Raw genomic sequence first — 12,908 nt, 5'->3', positions numbered from 1 at the left:
ATGTTATCACTGTACTGTTACGTGTGTTTGTTTACAATGAACTGAATAAGCTGTAGTCTACAATCAATCTTTTTAAGCAAACAGACAAACAAGTGAATTGGAAACATGTTCAAAATGAAACATATCATTTCTGCTGACATAGACAAAAATATACATGTTACTAGATTTTTGTTAAACATGATCTAGTTTGTGGTCCCCTCCTCTACCCAGGGGGCAGTGATGATGCTGTGAGAGTAACACACAAGGTGTCTCACGGAAAACATACAGCAATGGGCTTTCTGTGGTGTAACTGAAAGGGAGATAACTGCATACCTGCATGTTGGTCCTTGTATGGACATTCCCACAGGTGGCTCTGTAAGGCACTGCGTGGACCCTGAAACGTGCATCCCAGACTGGCCTTGATACACCGCGTCACTGCACCTCGACATCTGGAAGAGGGAATTCATTATTTCACTAATTAATATAATTCATTAAAACATATGATAATACAAATTACCAAAATTACGGATATAATTTGAATTTCAGACCTAAATTTTAGGCAGAATACAACATCAGCCATCTTGAAACAATCTTTCTTTGAAAATATATTATCATAAATTCATTCTGAATTTTAGTAAACTAGGAACAGTCAACATGTAATGCTAGGCCCAAGTAATGGTACACAAGCTGGGATTATCTAGGTCTGTCATGAGGCCGATATTTGGCCCCTAGTCAGCAGTAACTGACACTTAAAATATATAAATTAAATTTTTAAAATTCGAAATCCTCAGAATTTACATCAATATGAACATATATAAAAATCATGTAATTTTGAATAACATCGAGACTTTTTATCATTTTGGGCATTTAGCTTGGAATCCATGATAAATCCCTGTAAAAACGGACATTCTGATTCTAAATACCTGTGTGTTTTTAGTTCAAAACAACATTCAACAATATTCAAGTTATATGACAACTGAGTTTTTAAAATTTCAACATGAAACTAATGTGTCAATGTCATCAGGATTGGACAACATGAAATCAACCAACTCAAGGAGCCAGACACACAGCTCAATAAGTCCCCTCATACAACAGCCATAGGTTACTGGTGACCTACTCTAACATGCAATCCATAAATAACGTACCTGTGAAGGAGGTGAGCTTCAAGATCAGAGCGCTGTAACACGTCTTCACAATAATCAACATTGGGACACACAATCAGCAACTTGTCCAGCAATCTGTAACAAGGTGAAGGATACTGTAACAACCAGGCAGACAGGACATGCAGTACACAGCCAGGCATTATACACCTTTATACACCAGAGGTGGGATACGTATTGTACCCATGATGGAATCAAACACAGAAGAGTGGAATCTGTAACCACTCATTTGTTCCACTACCTCCTTTGTAACATTTAAAAGCAATGGATAAAAATTAAAAAGTACAAACATTAATTTATTATTTTAATAACAAGGAATAATTACACAATGGAAATGCAACAAACAAGGACAGAAACAAAAGTTGAAGGTGACTGTAAAATGACTCACTTCACATAAATCATATCACAATTACTTCATTACACTGCCTTCGATAATCATCCCTGACGATCAGCAGCAGCGGCAACTACTTCGATGCAGGTGGTGCTGCTGCTGATCAATATCAGATGGTAACTGGTGATGGTGGAGTAGAGACATGAACTGTTGTGTTCATCCACACTTCTCCATCATCATCATCATCATCATCATCATCATCATCATCATCATCATCATCTCAAGATAATCATAATCATTATCATCATGATCATAATTGTCAGAATCATATGTACCGGTAATACAATAATCATCACAAAAAGTTATATACATTGTACTTCCTTTCAAAAGTGCAGACTCACTTACAACACTGACTATATGTTATCTATGTATGCGCGCACGCGCGCACGCAACGCACGCACGCACACACGCATGCACACACACACACACCGATCCGCCAATGCCATTGATTATCCCCCTCAACACGTTTTATGGGGGGTATTAAAATGGACTCCGTCTGTGCGTCCGTGCACATTTGTCTTTTCCGGAGCAGAACTCTAAAACTGTTCAATATTTCTTCACTCTGTCCGTCCGTCCGTTATCTTTGTATGTGCGCGCACGCACGCACACACACATACACCTTATATATGTATATATCATTATGCAGATGAATTGCACGAGGATCATGCATCAAATTGCTGAAAATAGTGCAAATATCTTGCATGTGAACAGCTGTGGTTTGGTGTAATGTTTTGTTAAGAATAAGCCAATTTTCACTGATTTTTATCATTTATTGAACTCATGACAATAATCTTTTCAACATTATGAATGTGTTTTACAATACATCAGTTTATGTGTAAACAGTACCTTTAAACAGTATGGAACATTTGGGAAAATTTAGTTTAGAACAGTTGCCTGAAGTATGTGGCTGTATTTACACTAGTGAGTCTAAACTTTTGAAAGAAAGTATATTATCATCACTATGAATATTTATGAATCTGTACAGAAAACAGAGATTGTGCTCAAGTGCTTAAAATTCATGGGATTATATTCAAAGGTTTGGAAATGTTAACTGCGTCAGATTTATTGAAATAGCAAACTCACAATTTACCATGACAGTGGAAACTAAATTGACTCCATTGATATGGACCAAGGCCAAATTCTAGCCAAAGTTATTTATAAAAGTTTCTTACGACCATCCATGACAGTGATGCTTCACAAACTTCAGTCTGAAATTGAGTTACACTCTTAACTGAAGTTTAATCACCGTTTAATGAAACATGTTCGTTTTGTTTCATCAACATCAAAGTTATCAGATTAAGCTCGTTTCAAAATGGCTGCTGCTAATGAGCCTCAGTCAGCAGCTTGTTGATCCCGAGGTCATTCTGTGACTATAAGGGGAACAGTCCATGTATCATTAATTAACCCACCATACCCAAACTACACTGATTCCAGCATTAACTCTGATTTCTATCAGAGAAAGTGTTAATCTGTCATTTTGTGCAAACTTTGGATCATTGTCAAATCTCAGTTATCCACAAACATACACAGCCTCTGCCATGAAATGGCTATTTTTCCCCAATGAATCAAAGCACTGCCTGGTTCACATGAGGGAGATGAGCAGTGGCTACACCAAGCACATTTGAACGACACATACAGAAATATATCTCAGCACCTGCAGCATGTGCTTCAGCCTCACCGACATCTACACAATGTCTTCATGGGAAGCTTCAGCTGTTCACTATGTTTGGTGAGTGAGAGTGAGTGAATGAGTGAGTGAGTGAGTGAGTGAGAGAGTGTGAGTGAGTGAGTGAGCAAGTGAGTGAGTGAGTGAGTGAGTGAGTGAGTGAGTGAGATGCTATTCTTCACTGTTCATCAATTTTCTAGCAATTCCATCTGAGCATACACCTGCAAAGTGCTTTACATGGGTGGTGAGTGAGTGAGTGAGTGAGTGAGTGAGCAAGTGAGCGAGTGAGTGAGTGAGATGCTATTCTTCACTGTTCATCAATTTTCTAGCAATTCCATCTGAGCATACACCTGCAAAGTGCTTTACAAGGGTGGAGTGTGAGTGAGTGAGTGACAAACCTAGAAGCATTATCAAGGTGAACTTGGATTTGAACCAATGATCCTAAGTTCCAAGCTTGTCCAAGAGATGCAACATTGCACAGTGAATTGTTGCAGAAGACTGACTGACTGAGTTTGGTTTTACGCCGCTTTTAGCAATATTCCATCAATATCACGGCGGGGGACACCAGAAATGGGCTTCACACATTGTACCCATGTGGGGAATCAAACCCGGGTCTTCGGCGTGACGAGCCAACGCTTTAACCACTAGGCTACCCGAGGGCCCCTGTTGCAGAAGAAGACTTATCCACCTTTCATACGTTTTCGATACGAGTGAGTGAGTGAATTTAGTTTTTACGCCGCATTCAGCAATATTCCAGCAATATCACAGCGCTGGACACAGGAAATGGGCTTCACATATTGTACCCATGTGGGGAATCAAACCAAGGTCTTCGGTTGGACGAGCAAACACTTAACCACTAGGCTACCCCTTTTCAATATGAAACAAATTAGTCTGAACAATACAGCAGACACAGCATACTGATCATGACTACTGCATCTGAAGATGCTATCTGCTTCTGGCAGGACTTACTATAATTTATCACACTCACGAACAGTTTCTGAGCGGTGAGGTAGCCTAGTGGTTAAATCAGTCGCTCATCACACAGAAGACCCGAGTTAGATTCCCCACATGGGTACAATGTGTGAAGCCCATTTCTGGTGTTCCCCGCCGTGATATATATGGAATTTTGCTGAAAGCGGCGTAAAACTAAACTCACTCACTCACTAACAGTTTTTAATCCTGCACAAGTAAGTAAATGCTGTTTTGCAACTTGCAGCATTTCCCCTGGCGATATAGCTAACATAATATTTCTAACAATAGACAAAAGCAACGAAAGTCAAGCAAATAATTCCGACAATCAATAACTGCGCCTCAGGGAAATGATTTAATCAACAAACCCAATATTTCATCTCGGCCAAATCATTCTAATTATCTGCTATAACACTGAAACTGGCTAGGGTGCCAACAAACTTCCAGCATCTTCAGGAAATTTGTGTACCTCTGTGAACTTAATAGTTCAGTTAACGCAGTCAGACGATATTTGCTTACACACACAAACATGAAATTAGGACAATAATTACATTGATCATGGCATAATTGATTATCTTTGAGGTCGATCATCGGCACCTGTTATCAAGAAACAATAAAGAAAGGGCAATAACGTCGATATGTGTTCCACTTCGGTAGTTTCTTCCCAGGGGTCTGTTCGGGTCAGAGCAATGGCTAAGATGCATGCAATTGTGGCCAATTAAAGTGACTAATTGTTCTTTTTATGGACACTGAAGATTGTGTAAGACATTTCAACTATTTTCCTAATGGCATTACACTTAGTAACTAGCAAGACGAATCCAATACTTATCGAATTCTTTGTTTTTCGTAACTGTTTCTTCCATGAAAATTTTAAATGTTCTTTTTAGTGCAACTGTTATTGGCAACATTTGCCAGGCAGCATGTCATGTGAACTGTTTACATTGTGTCACATGTATTGGATCTGTCTGATTGGCTGGAACCAGAATGGTTGTTGACTGAGTGATCAGAGGTCTAAGACGATGCTCATGTGTTATCTGAATGAAATCAGATAATGTTAGCACCATGTCTCAACAAGCAAAAAGAGTGCTTGATTGGGATTTTTGGTAAATAAAACTTAAATTTTGCAGTGATAGTAGGACTCAAGCACCTGGAATTTGCTCTTAATGATTTAATGTATTTCAAAGTATTTTGTTTATCACAGCATAAATGTGCTGATACGGTTTGTTATACACCAAGAAAGATGGAAGTACAAAAAGATGGAAGGCGGACAGACCAAACCATTCCTGTGTACCCTTCCCTAATCATGATGAGGATATAAGCAATCTGACAGGGATGAGAATGGGTATGAGTGAAAAAAGAGGAAAATGAACCGGGGGTCTTGGGGGCCTCAGGTTTAGACGATTCACAAGAATGACCCCAGTGTGATCAAATCCACGGAATTCTGCAGATTCGCGGAAAATTCTCATCCTTGATCTTAGCACAGCTTATCCTAAGTCAGCATCAATCTCAAGGACAGCACACAGATCCCTTGTGATACAGAGAGTGAGTGAGTTGAGTTTTATGCCGCACTCAGAAATATTCCAGCTATATAGTGGCGGTCTGTAAATAATCGAGTCTGGACTAGACAATCCAGTGATCAACAGCATGAGCATCGATCTGCGCAATTGGGAACCGATGACATGTGTCAACCAAGTCAGCGAGCCTGACCATCCGATCCCGTTAGTCGCCTCTTACGACAAGCATATTCGCTTTTTGTGGCAAGCATGGGTTGCTGAAGACCTATTCTACCCTGGATCTTCACGGGTCCCCTTGTGATACAAGATCGTGGGACCTGTTCCACTATGGGATCTTAGTGCTCCTTGCTGTAAATCAGTGTCTGGACAGGGTTTTACACAGACTTTGAAAAAAGAGAGTCATGGTGACCCACAGTATTTATTTTGGGGAGTAATTTTCAATATTTGGAAGTCATTAAAATTTTAGCGTAATATTTATGTGTGTATATAAAAAAGCAAGAGTTTTGCAAAGATTTTATTGTTTTGTGTTGTATTGTCATTTATATGCAAGTTAATATGAATAGTATATTTTTCACTGTTCAGTTCAGTCATAACAAACTCCAGTATACTGAACAAATAATCAGGCTTGTGATTTATTCACTGTAATATACAGTTATTAACATGAATTGAAAGAAATATCTAAATAATGAAGACCTCACGAAAACTATCATCGTTTGCTTATCAGATCGATTTTATGGACTCTAAACTGAATTCTGAGGGTCACTCATTAAACTTGCGTCAAGCTTGACTCATATCATAATATTTTGAGTCTTTTACTTGTTGCGTCAAATACTCAGGAATCACGCGTCATGTAAAACCCTGGTGTCAACGTATAGGAACAAAGTCCCCACCACATAACAACCTTTAAGTGCTAAGGTCAATCGATCAAACAAGGCCACCATGAACTAATCTGCTTCAGTACTTACCACTGATTGCCCATTTTGCTAAACATAAACTCGCATATTATACTTACCCAAACGGAGTAAGCAGGACCCGTTCATAGTTTTTCGCCAACTCGTCCATTTCCGTATCTGTCAAGTGTTTCATCTTCCCATTCCATCATGGCCGACAGGAAAATATCAGCCTCTCCCTCACGATGGAACCATTGTCACCTACTTATCACATCGGACTGATTTGGCAAAAGCAAATAATTCAAGAGACATATTACACAATCTCCACCACCTACATCCAGTCTAATCATTTCCTTAGTAACCAATAATGTCAAGGCTCCATACACCATCGTTTGAACAAACACAAGCCAATCAGTCCTATATAGACACTGCCTGCAGCTTCCTCAAAGTACCCCCAAAAGCATTAAATGTAATTTCAATTTAAAACACGCCTTGTAAGATGAGGAAAACTTTGATGACAATTGACATCCAACAATTTAACACAGAAACTGATAGACAAAGGAAACATGATATGTTGTTCCCAGCAATACTGAGTTCACACTATGACTTTCAATACAGTTTTGTTAAGGAAACACATTTTGTAATACTGATATCTAAAAGATAGGTGGCAAAATAACAAAAGATATATATCATCTGTTGTAAAAAAAGGAAACCAGCCTGAACATTTCCTATACCTTTGAAATAAGGATGTTACAGTCAATGTAAACTTCGTTCTCTTTCTCTTTGGTTAGGTAGGATAAGCCAAATGCAATGTATACTTTGTCCTGGCCTTTCAAATGATCAAACTACTTTCATCATCATATCAATATCATCATCAATATACCCCAAAAATGGAAAGAAACTATAAGAAAGAATTTATTGATTGTTCATAATCATTATCTTAACACATCACTGATAGATTTACTTTCAGCACCAAAGAGATCCAGATATTTCTATGACAAACTTATAACTTCTGAAAACCTACCATCAACATGTGAAAAATGGCAAAATATTTTTGATATTGCAATTCCATGGTAAGATTTTTTTAGAAAATATAGAAGATGTACAAAAGATACCAAATTGATTGACTTCCAGTTTAAATTTATCCACAATATTGTCTACACAAAGAAAGAATTATTGAGAATGAAATTAGTAGATGATGAACTTTGCTCATTTTGTAATTTAATGTCAGAAAATTTGATACATGTTTATTGGGAATGTGAGTGTGTGAAAACGTTCTGGCTGAAAGTGAAAGAATATATTGAAGATCAATCATCAGAAAATTTTACCCTGACAAAATATACAGTCTTAATTGGCGGATATAATAACGACCTTATGAATCACATTTTTCTTGCCAGTAAAAAATATATCCATATATCAAGTATTGAAAAAAAAAAAATTAACACTGGATACATTTGTAAAAATATTGAGTGATATCTTCAAGACAGAAAAGTTTATTGCCAGTAAGAATCAAAACATATTACAATTTGACAGAAAATGGTCATCTCTACTGCACACATTCCCAGCCTAATGAAGATCCCAATATGTGTAACGCCAAACCATATGAATTTCTCTCCTACGGTGTACAAGTGTTGTTGCATCATGTGCTTTGTATACATGTATCTACTGATTTTGAATGAATAAAAAAAATAAAAAATAAAAAAATATAAAAAAATTAAAATAAAAAAACCAATAAAAAAAACCCCAAAAAACTACTTTCATCATCAGCTATGTGAACCTTAAATCATCAAGGTGTATGCAATGCTTAACACATCATAAACCCACAAGGACTCCCACAACGACTGTCTCAATCCATATCTCTCCCCTTACACCCTTCCCCCTATTCCCACCAACACCCACCACCACCCCAAATATGTCCACAACATACACCCCCACTCCCACAAACACAAGCCCATTTAAACATGTCCACATCACAGACAGACATACTCGCACAGCCCAACAACCCTAAACTCTTCATACAAACCTTCACCTCACTTATATTCAACTAGTATATTCAATTAACAGGACTTATTTTAAAAATGTCTTCAAGCCCATTAAACAGCAATTTCTACTGAACTCCATTCAACTAAAACTAATAAATGTATTCTGTAGAGACTGTGCCAGAAACTCCTATCTCTATGGTGCACAACTCTCTTTTGATGACATATATCACCATGAACTTACTCACTCCTTACAAAAAGTTGCAATTATATATATTTCATTAACCATTAACTGCCAGACTCGGAACAGTGAGCAGGCTGTTCACGCAAATGTTGTTCAAAATGCGTCCATCTACATAACAGTATATCTGGAAACAATTAACTTAGTGAGTGAGTATGGTTTTACACCGCTTTTAGCACTATTCCAGCAATATCATGGAGGGGGACACCAGAAATGGGCTTCACACACTGTACCCATGTGGGGAATCAAACCCGGGTTTTCGGCGTCACGAGCAAACGCTTTAACCACTAGGCCACCCCAAAACAACCCAAAGCTGTATTGACACACTCTAGCGAACCAGACAAGAGATAGACCAACTGGTGAACATATTCCAGCAGTTCAATCAGACTGATCCCAACAACATGTGTTTGGTGTTAACTCCTACACTCATTGATAGACATCATCTGTTGAAAATTACCAAACTCCAGTTTAGCCGAAAATACCATGTAAATATCTACTGCACTTGGTAACACTAATTATTCACAAATTGATCCCAATATTAAAAAATCATGACAACACATCTGTTGCTATGAGTTATCACATATAATTCTCAACGAATCCCTGAATTTATGCCATTAAACCTGCACCATATACATATATATATACATGTATATACACACATAATTATATATTTTGTACACAGAGTGATCCATGTGTACAAATCCAGAACATTGAACAAGATTATTATTTATTCTGGAGGCTTAGAGAAATTCCTGTAGGCTATTCAGTGCATACATATGCAAGTATTGATTGTTTCATAAGTAAGTACAGGGGATTGTAGTCTACTTACAGTCCCTGAACCGCATTATTTTCCCTTCCGCCCAGCCCTTTCTGCAAAGCTAAAGCCCTAAATGAAGCAAGTCTAGATTTCCTATGGCTCTGAATCTCCCTTCTCAAGGGGGCTCCTATGCAATTAAAAGGAATTGTCGGTTTCTATGAAAATTCTATACCTTCAGAGACTAAGCGTAGTCTAAGAGAAGTTAGACGATCTCTGATATGTTGATAGAACTATTGGATTGTAGGATATTGTGTTAAGTGAGTGAGTTAGAATAAGGCACGTAAACGTTAATCTGACTCAGTGCCCCCACCACATCCAACATGAATCCTTGTCATGGCAATATCCAACCTCTAAATCACATTTTCATCATCTTTTAATGGAGACTCCAAAAACTGAACAACAAATAATTCTGTATGCATGTACTAATTTTGAGACTCAAGCCCTGTCTATGGTGTAATTATCAAACACATGGACCTCTCAGTTAACCCACCGCCCACTTAACATGATGTTCGAAGTAGGTTTCCTCTCATCAGCAGTACATAGACACATAAATATAGAACGTAAACTTTATAATGAGGTAATTTTATACAATGCCATCAAAACCAACATCAGACTTACGAGATGTTTGCACCTATAAAGCCATCATTAATCCACTCAGAAATCCAAATGGAAAATGTTTATGGAACTATTTTCAAAACATGCAGTCGGGTTTCAGAAACACAGCTAACAGTAAATATCACATCTCATCAAATATCTCACCTGTACTGTTACGCACCCGACCCCGAACAGGTACCTCCAATGACAAGAACACGAATGTCAACGTAAACTCCCCAAGCTAATTATGTCCTCATTCATTCACAGAGTGTATCAGTCAACCCATCTGACTATTTTGGACAGCACCTATTATGCCTGTGTCTATTGCGCGATCCACACCGTGAAGCTGATCTGATAGTTCCTCCACGGTGACGCCTATAGCGCTATAGACGAGGTTGTAACAGCTGGCAAGGTGTCACTCAACCAGTCTCCATTAACACATCTGTCCCCACACAAATCATTCAACAACTTCAGTTCAACTGTTGATCTATTATTTCCCAATAATTCTATGTTTTCTTTTTAAGGTATTATCTTGAAATAACACATGTTGTATGAAACTAATCTGCTACAAAAAATATTATTGATAAGATTAATATAGATAATCCCCATTTATAGATGAGAGATGCGTGAGCATAAAACTCACAGCAAGGCTTTTTATGAGTTTTTTTATATGGATATTTCTAAATCAATGTTCATGTGTAACTGTGTTGAGGATGGTATATATCGTATCATATTCCCAAATCTCTCACAAACAACTTACTCCAGCTTTAAGTGGACATTGTATCTCCTAAACTGTGAATAATCATCTGTAAACCATATGTCCAGACATTTTCTACTTGATTTATGTAGTGTAATATACACACTGACACTTGCTAACTCTACTGCTGTGTCCAACGATTAGTTTCTGCTTACAGCTGCCTCGCCCACTGATATTCAAAATCATGTTCATTTCAATAGTGATCAATATTTAATACAAGGGACAAAATGTGACCGTTTACTTCTGAGTGGGCACGTAGGGGGTGGACAATAACTAGACGCACAGCTTGCAACTATCAACTCTGACCCAACACTGATGCTTGCAACTAATGATAATATTAATATTACTCCGACTTGTCACAATGCAAACTGACACCACCTATTGAATAAATATCTATAACGCCTTCCAGTACAGAAACGAACATAACACAATGCATAATTTTTAAAAAACATTGATCACATTATTACTGCTCTACACCTGAACTGCAATAGTTTCCATACTATATAATTCAATTTCTATATTTTTCTCAAAAATAGTAATTGAAAACAAACAATGAAACTATTAAAACTCTGTAAACTTGAAGCCACCACACAGTTTTTTAAAACTTTAATAATACTTGTTTGTTGAAAGTGAAAGCTGTTTTATACCTCAATTACTATACTCCTCAAATTGTCAGTCTGACGTGCGAGTTATTCTATTTGAATATACACTTGAACATATAATGAGTATCGGTTTTGTGGATCATGACTGTTTATTACTCTGTAAAAATAGAGTAAAATTACATTCTACCCATTCGACTGACTGACTGACTGAGTTTGGTTTTACGCCGCTTTTAGCAATATTCCAGCAACATCACGGCGAGGGACACCAGAAATGGGCTTCACACATTGTACCCATGTGGGGATTCGAACCCGGGTCTTCGGCGTGACGAGCCAACGCTTTAACCTCTAGGCTACCCCACGGCCCCTTCTAGCCATTCGAATAGTGGCCTGTAAATGATCTTGACCAGATAACTATGCAATACTTTTTCTTAATCAATCAAAAATAAAAGCTGATATTTCCTTAATGCCAACAATTTTTGTTAAATACCACATCAATCTCATAAGCATCAACCAACCATCATCATCATTATGATCAGATGGCAGCGTTATTAAAATAACTGTTACCAAGATTGTTATGTTTGTTATGATATACCAATCATCATGAATGTCCAAACATACTTTCACGTGCCAGACCTCTGCTTTAACAGACTCTATTTCACTAAACTATGGTGGCACATCAATAAACCAGACAGCAAGAATAAAATACAATGTGTCTGGAACACCCATACCTTATCACGTAACACTTACCAAGATACAATAACCACTTTTTAATGTGAATTGTCATCATTATCCAGAGCCAAAACCATCTTCTTCTGCAGACCAGGAAGCAAGAACTCCAGACAGTGACTTAAAAATATAACCGTCTTATTGCCCTCCATTGTATTACTAAGACCTTAACTCTCACAGACAGCACATACATCACAAACAAATCCTCGACTTGCACTAGCCGATGTAGCGTGGCTTTACTTTGCTCCAATGTTGTGAAATCTCACGCAAATTGAATCCAGCGAGATGAACATAAGTCTGGGTGTTTAATTTCCTTTTCTTGACTGGCCATTCTGAGATTGTCTGGCACCGGTGGCTACAAAGCACCACGTCAATTATCCATCCCCTCTTGCCACAATTTCCCCCAAAATTGATCCCCAATCCTGTGGACTATCTGGCCAGACAACGATTACCCTGTAATGCTTGGCCACATTGCCGTTCTTCTACACGCATCACGAAGGATTACAGTGGGTGACACCATCGCTCCCCTTTCCCTACACCCATCACCACAGCTAATCATCAGCTGTGAACTTGCACGTTGGAGTGAGTTAAGTTTTACGCCACTTTTAGCAATATTCCAGCAA

At 38.0% G+C, this 12,908-nt stretch overlaps 1 protein-coding gene across 12 annotated transcripts in view; it reads right to left on the bottom strand.

Moving 5' to 3' along the window:
• LOC124290201 (ligand of Numb protein X 2-like) overlaps window positions 1–12,908 on the bottom strand; it is an 87,904-nt gene that overhangs the window by 9,952 nt on the left and 65,044 nt on the right. For 6 of the 12 annotated variants that reach the window (XM_046726902.1, XM_046726905.1, XM_046726904.1 and 3 more), the window contains exons 3-4: window positions 1,125–1,217; window positions 313–428 (exon numbers count right to left, since the gene is read on the bottom strand). In XM_046726902.1, coding sequence (XP_046582858.1) covers window positions 313–428; window positions 1,125–1,217 — 209 coding nt within the window. Of the gene's footprint in view, window positions 1–312; window positions 429–1,124; window positions 1,218–6,691; window positions 7,369–10,365; window positions 10,561–12,908 lie in introns of those variants that run through there. The other 6 variants (XM_046726912.1, XM_046726910.1, XM_046726911.1 and 3 more) reach the window with 4 other exon arrangements.

Source organism: Haliotis rubra, unplaced genomic scaffold (assembly GCF_003918875.1).
Source record: "Haliotis rubra isolate DU_JTF1 unplaced genomic scaffold, ASM391887v1 Scf46, whole genome shotgun sequence".
NCBI classification, from domain to species: Eukaryota; Metazoa; Mollusca; class Gastropoda; order Lepetellida; family Haliotidae; genus Haliotis; species Haliotis rubra.
This window is presented reverse-complemented; position numbering and strand designations above follow the sequence as displayed.